Genomic DNA, 17,670 nt, shown 5'->3' with positions numbered 1-17,670 from the left:
GGTTACTCAAGTTGAATTGCTCAGGTAAACTCATGAATTCAAGCTGTATGAAAGTGAGGTAGTAACAGTGCTTAAGCGGACAATCTGGTGCATGTGTACCATTCTGTATCACTATGTTTGTTTGTTTAATTTCATTTGCTGAGTGTACGGATATGCGGTAGGTCTGTTGAGCTAAATCATTTTAAGCTTGTGTGTCTTTGGAGGCTCTCTTGAACAAAGACCAGTATTTCAGCTGTTCAAATTTGAATTGACTTCATTTTTCACAGAGATGGAATTACAAAGGCAGTATTGTATTAGCAAGATTACAAGAATAAGCCCACAGATAGTAAACAGTTGTAATGTGTCGTGGTTGCTACACAGCAGTAAGGAGTTAAGCATGCTTTGGGAGACAGGGAATTCTGTTCTTTTAGCCACCATGGCAAACATGCTGAAAAATTCATGCCAAGATCTTAAAGTTACTTAATATAGAAGGATGGAAAAGTGGAACCCAAAGTAGAGCATGTAGTGTTTAAATTTAAAAAATGGAATGGTTATTCAATTAAAATAGTTTTAGCCAAAGCTCTGTTAAGTCTTTCTTTTAGAATGAGGATAACAGTTTGATTCCAGTTTTATCAGAGAGCTCGTCTTTCAGGATAAGTAAAATAATCCTGCTGAGGTATTTTTTGTTCTTCACTCAGCTGCTTATTAAGGGGCTGTATGAAATTGTACTGGAGCAAGGAGAAAAGTTTCTATTGTCTGAAACAGTACATCTTCCTCAGTACATTCAAGACCTCAGCATATCTGTATGCCTAAAATTCACAGAAACAAACTTCGGGGATGAGTGGTGATCTTTGAAAAACCCTCTGGAGTCTAATTTTAGTTCCCTGAACTTGTAAATTCTAAAATCCCAAAGGTGCTTTGGGAAATATAAGTGATCGTTCTCTCAATTTAATATAATTTTGGCAATGTTTCTCTGGTGCCAGATTTGCTTGACGTGTGAATTGTGATCACAACACAATCTTTGAGACGGATCAGTAGCACTTATAGATTTAATCAAAAGAACATTTATGTCTTTCTCCTGTGCCTCTTTGTCAATAGGTATTGTCATAAGAGTTATTTGTAATTTCCTGCTGATTTTAATATGCTCAAACAGTAGAGCTTGATCTTCAGAGCAGAGTAGATCCACATCGTTTGTTTGATATTCATGTGGCTGCAAAAAAGATAAAAAGATTTTCTTGGAGGCTCTTGGTATTACCTACATTTTACTTGATCTGTAGAAGGTGGTGCTAAGCCATCTCCTGTACAAAGAGATTTTAGTACATTATTAATGATAATTCTGTGTCCCCCCGAGGAGTTCAATTTAGAATAGGATAGATGCTTGTAGCAGAACATAAAGAAGAAACAGGTGAATGCAGAAGCTGCCTTTTCAGCAGTCTTCTCCAGCTTGAGGTCAGCTATTTGCAGTACAGTCAAAAGACGGCAAGACTGTCTTGGGTGGACAGTCTCTAAGTATTTCTCTGAATTGAGAATTAGACCTGCTTCATTTGTTTCTTGAGCAGGGCTGGATGTGACCAGCTCTCCCAGGGAGTGTGCAAAGTCTGTCCACATCGCCAAACCTTGCTGCTCTGTGCCCCAGTGAACTGCAAACTTGGATTTCCCAATTCAGCTGAGGATTTGTGGGACTGTGGTTTACCAAAATGCCAATTAGAAAAGTCTTAGTGCCTTTTGTTCTATTTATTTTGTGTGCCAGCTGAAAGCCTGTGCACTTAACTTCCTCTTATCATCATTTAATATAGCTGAAATATGAAATTGAAAATCCATTATGTGGAAAGAACTGGTTTGACCTTACTGGTAGGAGTGCTCTTGGCTTTAACACTCTTAAATTATAGCTGTGCAAAATATACGTATTTGCTGTTGCCAGGCTTTTGGATGTTCAGCATTTTAACACTGACAGATTACAATTTAAGAATTCCCATCCGGTTTTCTCGCACTTTACTGTATCCAAAATACAGGTGCCCCTAGAAGTTGTCAGTTTTGTTTAATTCCATACTGCACTACTTCACTAGGAAATGAAAGCCTCCAAAAAGCTGCCAAAACTTGCGGACAGGTTTGGTGCTTAATTACAAAATCTGTTCAAAATTCTATAGGTTTTGTTAACACAAGGGTTTCTTGCATGACAACTGAAACTGTGTTATTGCAAACCCACATGTGCTTTAGTTCCAGGATGAAAAGTCATTTAAGTGCATGCCTTACTCTGTGTAAGAGGATGAGAGAAGAGATGTTCATAGCGCCAGGAGAAAAATTGTCCAACCAAAATACTTTTCACCATTTGCAGTTTTTTTCTACTTTTGCTTCTTGCCTTAATAGCTTTTCTACATAATTAGGTAGTATTTTGAACAATCTAAATCCAGTATGGAACCTCAAGGTAATCAGTTACTAACATCTTTATTACTATGGATAACTGCCCGTTTATTTTTACTTTAGTAGTCCAAAATCATCATGTAACTTGAAACAGAATTTTTGTATTTGGGAAATGTAGATACTGGTCTAACAAGGATATGCTGTAGGACAGACTGCCTGTCCAGTGTTCATTTTTCTGCACTGAAATTTAACAGCTGTGCACATTTATGACAGGCAAAATAGTGGGTGTTGTTCTATCCCATTCTTAACCCAGCTAACATTTGTCTTGGAGAAGAGGTTGCAAGCCTCGGCATGCTACTGCATAAAACAGCCGTGCAACTTGAGAGTTTTTGTTATCTGCTTTAACTTCCACAGACTTAATTGATAACATTTTCCTCACTTTTGTGTAACTTCTCTGGAGTTGGGTTTTTATTCTTTGAACATTAACATTGTTTGTCTTGAAGTCATATCATTTGCACAGAATCTAAACATATGTTTCTGCTGTCAGGATCTGTAGACTTTCATGTATTATTTCTTCAACACTTCAACACACCGCAAAAGTGTAGGTATGCTTTTAGACTTTAGTGCAATACCAAACATTTGTATCACATTGTACAACTTGTAGTAACTTTCTTAATATTTTAGCAAGAACGCAGTTATTTTAACCATATCTAACATGGTCAGTTAATAAAACTGCTAGCAAAAAAAGAATATGGTTACTAGAAAAAACATCTATTTTCAGGAAGCAGTGGAAGAAGTGTAAGGTCAAGCATTCATATACAGATATTCTTGAAAATCTGGCATTAAAAAGTGTTTTAGGCATCTGGATAGAAAGTCAAAAAGAGTTTGCTTAATGACTTGAAAAATGTCTCTGACTTTCAGCCTGTGATGGCATGGATAATTTTATTGCCATAGATGTGGAGTAAATTCAACTTTGTTAAAAATTTCAAAGGGTAGATATTTACTGTTCAGTATGACCAAACATTTTTATGTGGGTTAGGAAAGAAGGCCTGATGCTGTCCCAGTTGAAGTTATGAAAACCCCACCAGCTCAATGGGAATTACATGGGCCTCCATGTAAATCTAAGCGAACTATGCTGAAAGACTAACAGGAGACTGTTATAATATCTGCTTTTGAAGGTTAGTCAGGATGACCCGGGAGGACTTTAACTGCCCCATCTGTTCTTTATCTCTAAAGATACTCATAATATTTTTAACAGGCATATAAGGCAACATAGGATCAATTTATAGAAGAACGAACACTGAGACACAGTGATTTCTTGATTGCTATGTAAATTACTGCTGATATCGTAATTGCCCATTTAATGCTTTGTTTAGCAAATGAGATTTCCTTCTTCAATGCAAAGCACTTCAAATATGTTTTTATTACCACCAGGAGCCATTTTTTTGGTCTTCAGCCCTTTCTAGTAGCAATCAATCTATTTACAAATATACAACAATTCTAAATATATTCTGGCTTTTTTTTTATTCAAGCCGCTACCGGAAAACATGGTGTCAAGACTATGTGAGTCCAAAAAGGTGTGTGCTGCAGCTGATATGCAACTCCAGGTACGTTCTTTGCATTCTAGTCTCTACTGTCTAGCCAGAACTTACAGAGCATATTTTAAGTCTTACAATTTTGCCAAATTTCTGTTTTAATGTAGACACATTATCTAACTGTATGCAAATTAGTGAAAATTAATTAATTTTTATATTAATTTTCATGTTTGGTTTTGTGAATGTATTCTGTGCTGTCTTCTTAAAGTTAAATGTCTAAATCTGTTGGAAAATATAGTGAAAACCACAGCTTTTGAAAATGGTTGGATTATCAGAATTCCCAAATGTGGTTAAAAATTGAGTTCTTAAATTAAAGGAATCATTTAAGGAGAACTTGCAGTAGAGGAAGTATTGCATACCTTTGGATCATTACAGTGTAGCAGGACTGAGAGATACAGGCCACCTTAGTAAAATCAAACCAGGTCATTTGTTTACTAGAATGTGATCTGAGCTTCTTGTCTTCTACAGCTCCACTGTGAAAGCGGCAACTTGTTGCTAGCATCAGAATTGATGGCTGAGCTATAAGGCTGTAAGACTTCTCCCTCACAGTATTAGGAGCAGTAATTAAACTCATAAACCTTTATTTTCTGTGGGTAGATGTGATTAATCAGTCATTCCCATAAACTAATTATCAGTGTTGCTTTTCTTCCAAGGAAGTAAAGGAAATTAGGGTTCTGTCTAAAATGAGTATTCAGGTTTTTTCAGTTCTGCAACAGCAGTTCTGAGATGTGAACAGTAGCATTACCATCCAGCCAAGTTTTTTTTACAGTGGGAGTTTGGCTGCATTTAGTAAGCTACAAGCGTCTGCTGTGTGATTTTGTTTTCTTTGTTTTGCCTTAAGCCAGAAACATGATTTTTTTCTTTTAACAGTTGGCCTAGTGTTTAGGTGAGATAACTCTGCTAGTACCTTAATAAAGGGTAGTCGTTATTTTTGAGACGTGGAAAGGAACAAATTTAAATAACCAGATCTTTGTAATTCTTCTCTTTGAAAAGTGCCCAAATGGTTGCAACCCTGTCTACATATACGAGTTTTGCTGGTTAACTGGAGTTGATTTAAAAGAAAAGCTTAGTTAAATATTTGCAGTTTGCTCTGTGCAGTTATTTATAGTGATTTAAAACTAATCAGAACACTGACGTGTGGACCTGTAAATGTATATGTGTCAGTTACACTAATCAAAACCAGACTTAACACTGTTTTCAGTGTATACATTTATTTTTCATTGGTTACACTTAACAGATTTTTGAATTAATGCTTTCAGTGCAGCAGTGGCTGCCAGTGGCTGATGTTGGCTCTGCAGGTGTGAACAAGGAGGGTGCTACCTGTATGACATGAAAATAACTGCAACCTCTCTGCAGGTCTGATTTTGAAATGCACACTTCTGGCACTGAAAGGCTCTCATGTAGAGATAGCTGAGAATCCAGAAAGAATGTGGGCAAGAATATGATGAATTCATATACGAGTATTTTTGGAAAAAAACAACCAATTCTGGATTGAAATAAAATTTATACTGAGAATGCTTAGCAGTGGACCTCTGTTCATGAAGTCTACCAACATAGAATAAACTGCCAGTGTACAGACCAGTAACCACCAAAGTCATAATCAAGTGCTTTCGCATGTACCTATTCTTTTCTGGTTTGTCTGTAACAGCTATGTATAGATCTGACAGATTGCCTTTCAACTTTTAATATTCATCTGCTAGAATCTTGTCAAGGTTTGAGACCAAACTGACAGTGTGGAGGCTAAATGGGCTTGGATACCAAGAACACTTTAAATCACAGATACTTTAACAAGTGACATGGCCTCTGCCCTGTGGTGGGGGAGATGGCATGCTCCAGAATTAAGCCAAGGAAGGGTCACTGCATCGGTCCCATCGGGTGGACTGTGCAATCCCCCTGCTGCTGTTTGCCCTCAGCTGCTCTTGAGGTCTCTGTAGGGTCTGTCCTGGAGTGACTCCAGACCCCATAGCTTCAGAACCGGGGAGAGATTACCAAATTCTGGTGGGCTCAAATTCCTGTGGGCACCTAATGATTGACTGGTGCTGGCAATGATGCAGTGATTAAGCAGGCTGCTTGTCCTCACATTACTCTTGTGTAACTAATGTTCAACCACTCATGACCCATGCCAAATGACCACAATGCCACACTGAATAATATTATTCATTTCCTACTTCAGCATCATGTTTTTGGAGATTCCAAATGTAATACCCATAGAAGTATGCACTCATTTCAAAAAGACAGGGTGGCAGAGCCATTCTCTTTATTAATTCAGAAAAAAATGTCGCAGAGAAGTTGACTGCATGGTAAAAATAAAGTTCATACCTTCCTTTGTAGAAGTGTGTATTGTTACTTATGTGGATTTAAAAGTGTAATAATTCATTGAAGGAAAACATATATTTCAATCTGCAGATGCCAAAGTATATATGTACCACTAAGGTATGTACCTGAAAAAACTGTGAATGATGACTCTAATACCTTTCCTTCAGACTTTGGAAGGAGTAAATTCTATATTGATGACTAGATGTAATGTAATCCATATTTGACCTTTAAAAGAAAGAAAAATGCTTACAAATTTTCCAGTGATGGGGAAGATGCCTAAAGGTTCTTTTGTGGTCTGTTCAGAAAATAAGTCTTTGGCATGTGAAAATAAGAAATGATGCTGGTTTTTCATCATAACTATAATACCTCTGTGTTTTCTTCCAGCTCATGTAATCAGTTACTCGAGGAAAGATAGGGGAATCCATGCATCTTCTCATAAGGCTTTTGCCTTGCAAATTGAGTCCCAGAGTCTTTCAGTCAGTAGTAACTTCACTGGAAAATGCATAACTGTTTACATATTAATGCTATTAAGCTGAGAAGGAGCTAGAAAGAACTGGAATCAAGTGAAACTAATAAATACTAATATCAGTGCAAAATAGAGAGTATGAAGATAGATAACCATTTGATGGCCTTTTAACATTTTTATGTTTTTTAGGAAATGTGTTTTCCTGAAATTAGAAATAATCTTCTAGCTACTGCTTAATATTAAGTGTTAGCATGCTTCTTGGCAGTATCACCTAAAATCCTGTGGTCCTGGGATGTGTCTCCCTTTCCCATTTCAAAGGCCTGTGTAAACACACAGAACTGTGGTTTGTAGATGGGAATGCTTATGGCTATAAACTTCATCCAAGTTTATTTTCAGGGATGGATTTTTTTTCAACTGTGCTGTCCAGGTGGCCTGGCTCATAGCTTTCTTCCCACGCTTTACATGTGCCAGGATTGGGGGAAAACTTATAGCTGGCTTCAGTGACTCATTTCCCTATCAAAACGTTCATCTTTAGGCAGTCAATTTCACTGACTTTCAGCTGACATTTCCTCACTGCCTAGCTGTGAGTTGAGCTTTTGCCCCAACTCCCTGACAACAAACTACTTGACTCCAAATTTTACTTTAGAGAGGGTCCACTGCAGTGCAATCTGCTCCATCTTGTGAGGAACACTGAAGAGCAACTGTCAACAGGTCCTAACAGTGCTGGGAGATAGAAAAAAGAGAGTTAAGGCTGGACTGAAGCAGGATGCGAACATCTGTTGTCAGATGCTGAAGTTTCTTGTGTTTGGTCTGGGTGTTTTGGAGAGGAGAGGGAAGTCTGTGTGAAATGGTTCCTGCAGAGAGGACAGGGAAGTCTGCGAAATGGTTCCTGCAGAGTCACGTAGGCCTAGGGTGACAGGAGAAAGTGAATTTTCTAGGACTGTTATATCAGGTAATGTTCAGATCTATTCATGGTACTTACTGTTGGTCATCTTCTCAGTGACCCTTGCTACCATAAATACTGTAGCTTTTGTTAAACTTTGTTAAAAAATGAACCGGGATTGAAGAGACTAGCTCTGATGATGAAAAGTACAAGCAAAGGCATTGCAAAGCCTCTTTCTCTTCTAAGACAGGAGTAAAAAATATTGTAGTTTTTACAATCTAGCATAGGTTTTTCTTTAGATTTTTAGTTATTCATGTTACCCATATAATGATGGAAAATTTAAAATACCCCTGCAAAGTTTGGTTTTAAAAAATAAAGTACTCATTGTTTGCCAGTTGGTGCAGTGTCTTCATGGATTTATCCTCTGAACAGATATTTGCTGCCTACTCTGAGTTTGTAATGGGTGATGTTAAGTGCTTCCATCTCTTGTTCAGTGTTGCTATCTGGGACACAAAACTTGCAATGTCATTAATGGCTGATTGTGCAGGTTTAGGTCTTACTGACCTCTTTTCTCCTCATTAGCCATGTAGGAAGCAAGCAGGAAATTCAGGAGTAGCTCCTGCAAGTCATGGCTTCTTCACCCCTCTTCTTATAACCCTCAGTTTTTCTTGAAAAAAACCAATTTTCACATTTATAATTTGTCAACAAACACTGTCAAAGCATTTATCAAGGTTAGATGATGGCTTATTCAAACAGAAGAAATATGGTCTTTTAGAAACAGTCACAATTTTGGTGAAAGTATGTGTTGTATCCAGCCCAAATAAAATAAATACTGAATTCTGGTAAACTGTTAAAGGGTTCAGAATGGTTTTATACCCAAATTTCGTAATAAAGAATCTTTTCGGGGGTTGAGGAGGTTGTGTTATTCAGATTGCATAAAACATCCATTCTCCATGGACGGAGAATACCTCCAAAACCAGCCTTTTCTCCATAAAATTTCTGCATTTCATGTTTTTAATTCCTAAAATAGTGTGTTTATCTCATTGGGAATGGTTTTGCAGTGTCCCTGGGAGTGTGACTGGGCCTGAATCTCTAGCCAAATAATTTGCTTCATCCCTTGCACAAAAGCTTTTTGAGGCTCCCTGCAATCGATTTCCCTATGAAATGTGCCTACCACAGGATGTCCTGGCCTGAACTTGGCTTAAATATCTTGATCCACCAAACTACTCAAAAATATCTTGTGTTGCACAGCAACACAGAAGAAGAAAAGTCCTCTTCTTCTGTCTTTCCTGCACTTCCACAGAATACGAAATCTTCATATTAAAAAAAATGCTGCAATTTTTTTCAGTGATGGCACACGCTGAGCCTTGGCACTGACTTCTGTCCATGCCTATTTCGTGTTTGCTGTTAAAGTGCCAGATACTCAGCTTTGCTATCTTTGCTTGAAAAGTCTTTTTATTGGTGCTGCTTTCCTGACCTCCAAACACCTCAGTAATTTAGTGATGCACCCTTGTTCTGCTGTAGTTCACATTCTTCTGCACAAAAATTGCCTATGAACCAGCTCTTACCTCTGGCAAAGTACTCTCCTGGTGCAGTGTGATCTCAGGCTAAGCTTAACACTGCAGCGATTTATTGCTCTGATTGTGAGAGCTAAAATAAAGGAAGCATCTGTCTTAGTACTACTCTGTTCGAGTCCATTAGCAGAAACTCAGGGGCATCAGCAGCTCTGTGTGCAGCTGCCTATGTTCACTGCCTGGGCCGTAACGTGCCCCTGCAGGTGTGATGTGTTCTCGTGGCTGCATGCACACATCTTGGAACAGCTTGTTTTGCTCTCAGATAACTTCAGGTCTTTTTACTAAATTTATTTAAAAATATTCTTTTTGGAAAGGTGAATTGCTGGAGAGCTTTAGGGACAGATCTTAATTTTATTAAAAAATGCAGGCGATTTAGTACGGCCAGTGTTCTCAGTGACCTGATCATGGTTTTTTGATAGGTCATGATGGTGGTGGTTGGTTTACCCCAAAAAACCATTTCTCTCCTTGTGTGTCTTACTAAAAATAGAAGATTTAGAAACCCATAGATATTTAAACTCTTCCCTCACCTCATTCTCTCTCTCCTGTTCCTTTCTATGTCTTTTTTGGTTGTCAAATGCCAATGCCATGTGCCAAAGACAAACATGTTTATTTTACCTCTTCAGGTATTTTATGCTGCCTTGGACCAAATCTACCATGGAAAACATCCTCTAAAAAAGTCAACCACAGAAATTTTAAGTGAAACACAGGAGAAATTTTATGGATTGCCATATGTACCTAATACAGTGAGTAGAAACATACTAACTGTATAAGCTATACCTTTTCTTTGATTGCATATTAATACCCCTACCTCTCCCTGCCTCTTGCCCCACACACTCACATGCTTAATGTTGTACTATTACATTGAAAGAGTTTTCTGTCTTTCAGCCACTTTACCCAGAGAGTAGGGTGTTGGAAATTTTCAGATAAAAATAAAAAATTTAATTAATGTACCTGTTTTTCTACAGGTGTGGTCTTGTCATGCTGAACTTGCTTACTTTTTCTTTTATTTTCTTATTAAGGAAGTCACTGGAAACAATACATTGGAAAGAGGGTTTATTCTAGCTTTGCAAAGGACTGTTTGTAAAAGGCAAGAACGCTGTGCTGCGTGTTGGTGTTTGTGTACTGTCGGTGTCAGCATGTGAGAGCAAGTCAGTGTGAAGTAGGCCTTGGAAGTGAGTTTTTCTCACTGTAGTGCTGTAACCTTTGGCACATCGCTTATTTATCCTTTCGTGTGGTGTCTGCAAGTGTTAAAGCCTTGAGTTCTACTGAGCTACATAATTTTGATCTTCATTATGACCAGTCACGCACTTGTTCTGTACTTCCTGTGACATCCAAAGATACAGTTTGCATAGATGATAGTCACAGAATTTCCTAGGCTGTCTGGAGCTGAATTCCCAGCTGGAGCATGGCCTGAATCACTGTTTGACACTTTGATCAGCAGACCTAGATGCTTTCTCTGCTTTCCGCTTCTCAGGAAACGTACATTTCTTCTTAGCGAAAATGTGACTTTTATTCTTCGAGAAGGGTATTAGGAGATCCATGCGTCAGCCCTTTCTTCATTGAAACTGTACTGCTTCTGCTGGCCTGGCAAAGCCAGAGAAGTGGAAGCAAGGTGTCGTCAGAGTATGATGTCTGACTTCTTAACATTTTTATGAGTGTTGTTTTACACCATTTCTCTGCAGGTGTTAATCATCCAGTGAACGGAACAGTTCCCCCTGCTTTGAAAGTTAGCCGGCATTTTTTGTTCCTTTTAAAATACTTTTTATTTAGCTGTTACCTTCAAAAGAGTGTAACATCTTCTAATGAGCATAGCCTCAGTATGAAGAGGAACAGCAAGTTTAGGCCTGAAACTTTATCCCAGCAAAACATACTGTGAACTTTTAATTTTGTCTTTTGTCAGAAAGTCTATGAATTCTATTGAATTTATTAAATGTAGAATTAGTGTGTTTAGTCAAGAACTGTAATACAATTTGAATTTCAGTAAAACTTAGTGAAAAATGACATTAGAAGAGCATTAGCACTCTTAATGTCTGTAATTTGGCTTGCTGTCCTTTGCTGCACTTTCTTCTGAACTTAAGGTATATCTTCAGTTTAATTTGTAGTCTGGATTAAAAAAAAAATCTTGACAGTATAAGGTTTTTTTTATTTTTGAGTGAAGAGAGTATATTGCTTCCTTTCTTTTAATTTCAGAGCTAGACACTGAAATATAGTACAAGAGACCAGCTTTTTGGCTGGTCATTTGGCTAGGTATATATATAGCTATTTGAATGTTACCTGCTCTCTATAGGTTTAGATTCAATTACAAATTGCTTAGACAGGCTTGTATATCGTAAGTTAGTGGTGTTGGGTAAAAGTAATTCTTCCTTAGTGAAGATCTTAACTGCATTCATGTGTTTTTTTGTAGTAGCATTGTCTTTCACGGCTGCACAGACATCCATTATTATCTTCTCCTGAAAAAACTTAATTCCCTCTTACTGCTCTTGACAGGCGAGTAAATGTCCCCTGAATGTACTTGGGCTTCAATCTCGTTGTGCAGACTCGTTTTATGAAGTAGAGCCACAGCATATATCTTCAGCAGATAGACTTCTGTCTTTTTGAGGCACAGCTCAGATAACAGGACAATTCGTATGCATCTTTTTGTTATAGTACTTTCAAAATGAGGCACATAAACTACACCTAATAAGTAAATGCTGCTGTACATATGTGGCAATACCTATTTTAAGGTAAACCAAAGCATCATTCTCAGCAAATATTGTGTCTTATGCGCCAACAGTAGGAGGGATGGTGGGAAGAAAATCCTGTCAAAGCCTGTATTTGCCATTCAAATAGGTTTTACAGGCATTGGGGCAGCTGGCACTGCATGCGGTAGTATTTACATTGACTGCATTGACACAGATGGTCGCAGAAGCTAGTGCCGCATGCAAGGAAGAATATAGCAGGCTGTAGACACATGGGAGAGCAGAGAAACAGCACTCCATGAGACTTTGTTTTCCTGAAGAATGCAAATCTCTATTTCTGGCTAGCCATTGCTTATCTGTTCAAAAGTACACAGGGTTTGCTACTGGCTCCTGGAGGACAAAATTCTGCTGGGATTTCTTTGCTCTATTACCGTATCCAGAAGCTGACGACTGCCAGGCAGGGGGCAAGGAAATGTATCTGCCTGTTTTTATAGTGTCTGGTGGTTTTGTTGCCAGAGGAGATTTGTGTTACTGAGTTTGGAAAATGAATAGAAATTTTGTGCAGGCTGGATTCTTGGGCCTTTGTGATGCCTTTAAAAAGCAGTAAGTCGTCTTTTTGACTCTTCTAAGAAAGCAAGATAAACCAAATAATAATGACCACATGCTTTCCTGCCATTTCTTCTGAACGTCCTTGGTATCAAAATCTGTGTGCTGTGGGGAATTCAGTACTCTGCTTTTACTCCAAACTTTTCTTCAAATCATAGCTTGTTTCTCATCTCTTGTGAAGCCAGTTTCCATTTACTGTGGCCTGCCTTGCAATTGATAACACAGTCTGCTTTTAGAGTATCTGCCTATGTCTCTTCTGCCTTTTTCTCCAGGATGCCCAGAGAGACTTTTTTAAAAGTATCAGGTGAACCTTTATCAACTTGAGACATGATCAAAGTTTCTCCCCATGATCTGTTGCTTAGTCCCCTGTCTGTCCCCCAAGTTCAGACTTGAAACTACTTTCCTTTGAGACAGTCATCAAAACTTAATGATATGCCATTGTTACTCTTGTGCCAAGCATAATAATTCCTATCTCCTGCTGTGGGTTTCGGTTCAATATTGTAACAAAAACTGAGACATAGGGTAAACAGGCTCTGCAGCGATAGTGGGGATTGCAGGCTCCTGCAGTTACAGGAAAGAGCTCCCAATAATGAGGTTGTTTTACAATAAACTCCAGCTGCCCAAGTCATCATACCTGAATTTTCTTTGTGAAATATTGAATCAGCTTGAATTATTGATTCTTATTTCCAGAAAATTATTGTGGACTTACATATTAATTGTCCGTCCATCACAGTAACCTTTCTTCATAATAATCTGGAAGTGTGGTGGGAGATGCTGGTTTGACTTGTGACTGTGAGGAAAAAAATGATTTTGAAGAGCGAGGCACAGTGAATCTGGGTTCTTTTTTAGATTGCTGCCAGATAGTCACTTTTGCATTTTTTAAAATTATGTGGCCTTCTGATAAGCTTTTGTTCCAGAGAAGAATTCATGGAAGAATTTCATGTATGGTACTTGAATACAAAGTGCAATGTAGGAATTAACCTGCACACATTATTATAATTACATTTGATAGGAGGGAACATGTTGGTATGTAGGGAGCCTTTTGATATTTTTTGGAACACTAAATAATGTGCTATATACCTTGTTGTTCTAGCAAGTTAAGTACATACTAGTTCAGAAGGACCACCTCTACTGGTGGCCTGAAATTTACTGCAGGTAACAGGTTTAATTATGCTTATATACTTTGGTCCAGAGTGCAGGTTTCTTTGGCAGTATGAGAACTTCTTAATGGCCTATGGTTGCTAGTGATTGGAGAGACCAAAACACCTGTAAGACCAAATATGTTAGCCAGCCAAGTTTGCCAACAGAAAACAAGGCAGCTATTGTTATAGATACCCTAGAGGGAAGAAGTATATGAAAAATGGTGTATCACCAATGTGGTTGTTAGTCTTCTTCCTGCAGCTGGGGGGACTTTGCCCAGACAGGGATCCTGACCTTGGAAGGCTCCACCTAGGTCCTTGTCTTAACTTGCTGGTGTTGTGTCTGTCGTGTTCCTGACAAAGGAAATCAATGGATGAGATGAAACCTCACATTTGGAGTGCTTCCTCAAGGAGGCTGTCAGGCACTGCAGGAAGACACGGCTTGTTCATGGGTGCCGAGAACACAAAGATTTCACTAACAGGGCACATATAAAGGCATCTGGGAGGTTGGTCAGCTGAGGAGAAGTTGGTGTTACTGGACAGGAGAACTAGCTTCTCTGCAGAGAGAAAATAGTTTCTGCATCACACATTGTCACCAAGTGCCCAAGCCCCTTTTTTATTTTGTTGAAGAACACTTGAGAGCACAAGAGCAGCTGTATGCCTCCTTTTCCTTCTTAGGAGACTTTTCTTAGGAGTTTGAAGGTGACCTGACTTCATGCTTAGTTGTGTTAGGTAAGCCAGAGGCCAAAAATAGAGACAATGTGGTTTCTGAAGTTCTGTATCAGTCTTGTACTGGTCATGATCACTGTCAATAGTGGTGCTGCAGTGAAGAATCATAGAATCATAAAGGTTGGAAAACACCTCTAGGATCATCAAGTCCAAACATAAACTCAACACTACCATGTGTCCTAAACCATGCCCTGAAGTGCCACGTCTACAAGTTTTTTGAACACCTCCACGGAAGGTGACTCCACCACCTCTCTGGGCAGCCTGTTCCAGTGCCTGACCACTCTTTCAGTGAAGACATTTTTCCTAATAACCAATCTAAACCTCCCGTGATGCAACTTGAGGCCATATGGGTAGGAGGGTATCATTTTTAATAGGCCTGTTCCTCAGCCCACTAAGGGCTGTCTGGCAGTGTGAGTGAAGTATCTTGTTACTGCATCTGCCATATGTGTCGTTGTGGCATCTGTTGTCTTAGGATTTCTTGTTACGTCTTTGGAGTGACTACTAATGTGTAGTTATAACTCTGGTCCTGTATAACATTTCATGTGAATATCAGTAACACTACATAAAAAGAACAAATAGACTGAGCAAGCGATGAGGCAGCTGTCTTAAAATAAATAAGTGATAACCCTTAACCTCTGAAGGTAAAAGTGATTTTGAATTCTGAAAACTTTACTCAAGTGGTGAACATAAATCTTGAAATTTGGCATGGAAAGCTAAGCAGCGGCTGCCTATTAAATGTCAAACTGTGATTTCACTTTGTATTTATTTTTTCTGAAATCTTCCCAAATTTGTCTTAGATTTATGAAGTTAAACTAATGTAACCATAGAACCTAAGCAAAACTGAAAGCTAGATTAAAGGAAATGAAAAGGAACAGCTAAAAGGTAGAATTGGTGCTGTTGGCAAAGAGCTTTTAAATGACCAATACTGGGTTGAGGATGAAGGAATAGAATTTATGGTGCTAATCAATAAGATGCTGAAAAGAACCGAGGGGGAGAAAAAGCCTATATGTTTGAATGTCTGAGAAAAGGAGGTTATTAGAAAAGTAGAAGCCTTATGAAAGTGTGAAAAATAGAGGCCAGGATAAGCTCTAATGAGCCAAAAGTAAAATTGTGGAAGTTTCAGGCAGCTTAAATACCAAAAATATCAATAATGATTTAAAAAAATGCATCAGAAAGAGCAAGGCTGCCAGATATTTGCTGGAACTGGAAAATAGTTAAGTACGATGATTCAAAAGGCATTATGTAGTTATCAGAGAGACTGAACCAAAGACACTGAACCAAAGACATAAACTATCCTGATGCCAAAAAGATTTGGTAATAGGGGACCAAGCCCTTTAAAGACCTTATTAAGATCACAAAAAATAGAAATCTTGATATGACTAGAGATAAGTACTAAAAGAACACAAGAATTCAGAGCAAAAAAGGCTAGAAATGCTGAGTTGCAAAATGCAAGTAGTGAAGGTAATAAAGTTCCATAACTGCTGAAGAAATAAGAGGAGGGTGGGGAGAGAACAACAACAAATGTCAGAGAAAGCAGAAATAGTCCATGCCTCTGGCTCGGTGTTTTTTAAAAAATAAGTGAATTTTGATTCAGTAAGTAATGCATATAATTTTTGAGATGGATAGAAACACAACTGAGATTAAGGAATGAAAGAGGGGGAATAATTAGATTAGATGTAGTAAGGTTGTCAGAATATTTAAGTTTGCCAAAGCAGTTACTGATCTGGAGGAATTACCACTCACAAACTTGTGATAAAGTGGTAGTGCTATTATGATAACTATTCTTATGAAGGGAGGAGAACTTAGGAATCGTAGGCTAATCATTCAGACTTTGTCACTCAAGAAGTTGTAGAACCAATTATTAAGCAGCTCCTAAGTACCTTAAGGACAACTGAGTGAGCAGAATAACCACAGTTTTGTTAAGAATCATCTGAGAAGGAAAAATCCTCTTTTCTTCTTGAGAAACTGATTGACCTTGGGACTAGGAAGGAAGTGGTTGATAGCATAACTCTAGACTTAGCAAGCTTTCTGACACTTGCAAATCATAATTCTACAAGCAAATTGTGGAGTTATGGCTGAGGCAACATGTAGAAAACATGCTGACAGAGCAGCTGAAAGCTTAGTTTCAGACTGGGATATTTAAGTGGAAGTCATCAGGGGTCTGTCCAGGAATTACTACAGTTCTGGTTTTTTGTTAATAATTTGGATGAGAATTTATTTATAATATTTATAGGTGCTCCTTCAGTTCACAAAGAACTGTGAAAAGTAGAATTTAAATGATCCAGAGAATTTGGATCCAAAGTAGTTGGATGACTGTGTCAAGCAAGTGGGGCAGAAGACTAGCTTGGCGGAACAGGGAACTCTTCGTGGAGCTCAGGAGAAAGCAACTTTATGATCTCTGGAAGAAGGGTCACGCTTTGCAGGAAGAGCACAGAGCTGTGGTTCGTTTATGCATGGAGAAGGCACAAAAGGCCAAAGCTCGATTAGAGTTGAAACTGGCCAGTGTCATTTCAGATAACAAGAAGAGCTTTTTTAAAACATGTTAATAGCAAGAGGAAGAAGACGTTGGACTGATACTCACTGAAGATGGACATCTGTAATAGGGATGAAGAAAAAGCAGAGGCATTCAATGCATTTTTTGTCTCAGCCTTTAATAATACTGATAGACCTTGGGCTGCCCAGTCCCCTGAGTCAGAGGACCAAGAGTATGGGCCCAGCGACTTTCCATTTGTGGACTCTGAAATTGTAAGGGACCAGCTGTAACAGCTGAATGTTTGCAAGTCCATGCAGCATGATGGGATTCTTCCCAGAGTACTGAAGGAGCTAGCAGATGTTATGGCAAGACCCCTCTGGATCATCTACCAAAGGTCTCGGGAATCTGGGGAGGTCCCTGCTAACTGGGAGCTATCCAATGTTATTGCAATTTACAAGAAGGGCAAGAGGGAAGACCCAGGGAACTACAGACCTGTTCATCTAACCTCAGTTCCTGGGAAAAATATGGAGAACATTACACTGGGTGCTGTTGAAAGGCATTTAAAGAATAATGCAATCATCAGGCACAGCCAACATGGGTTTACAAAGGGAAAGTCCTGTTTAACTAATTTGATATCCTTCTATGATAAGGTCACCTGCCTAGTGGATGAATGGAAGGTGGTGGATGTAGTTTTTCTGGATTTTATTAAGGCTTTTGATGCTATACCTCACAGCATCCTCCTGGACAAGTTGTCCAGTTGTGGGATGAGCGGATTTACAGTGTACTGGGTGAAGAACTGGCTGAAGGACAGAGCTCAAAGGGTTGTAGTGAATGGGGCTACATCTGGCAGTTGACCGGTCAGCAGTGGTGC

The 17,670-nt window shown here is 38.7% G+C and overlaps 1 protein-coding gene across 2 annotated transcripts in view; it reads left to right on the top strand.

Moving 5' to 3' along the window:
* Positions 1 to 17,670, top strand: part of MIPEP (mitochondrial intermediate peptidase) — a 78,677-nt gene that overhangs the window by 40,670 nt on the left and 20,337 nt on the right. For both annotated transcript variants that reach the window (XM_075083734.1, XM_075083744.1), the window contains exons 15-16: positions 3,873 to 3,947; positions 9,798 to 9,917. In XM_075083734.1, coding sequence (XP_074939835.1) covers positions 3,873 to 3,947; positions 9,798 to 9,917 — 195 coding nt within the window. The remainder of the gene's footprint in view (positions 1 to 3,872; positions 3,948 to 9,797; positions 9,918 to 17,670) is intronic.

The sequence above is a fragment of the Phalacrocorax aristotelis genome, chromosome 1, assembly GCF_949628215.1.
Source record: "Phalacrocorax aristotelis chromosome 1, bGulAri2.1, whole genome shotgun sequence".
Classification (NCBI taxonomy): Eukaryota; Metazoa; Chordata; class Aves; order Suliformes; family Phalacrocoracidae; genus Phalacrocorax; species Phalacrocorax aristotelis.
This window is presented reverse-complemented; position numbering and strand designations above follow the sequence as displayed.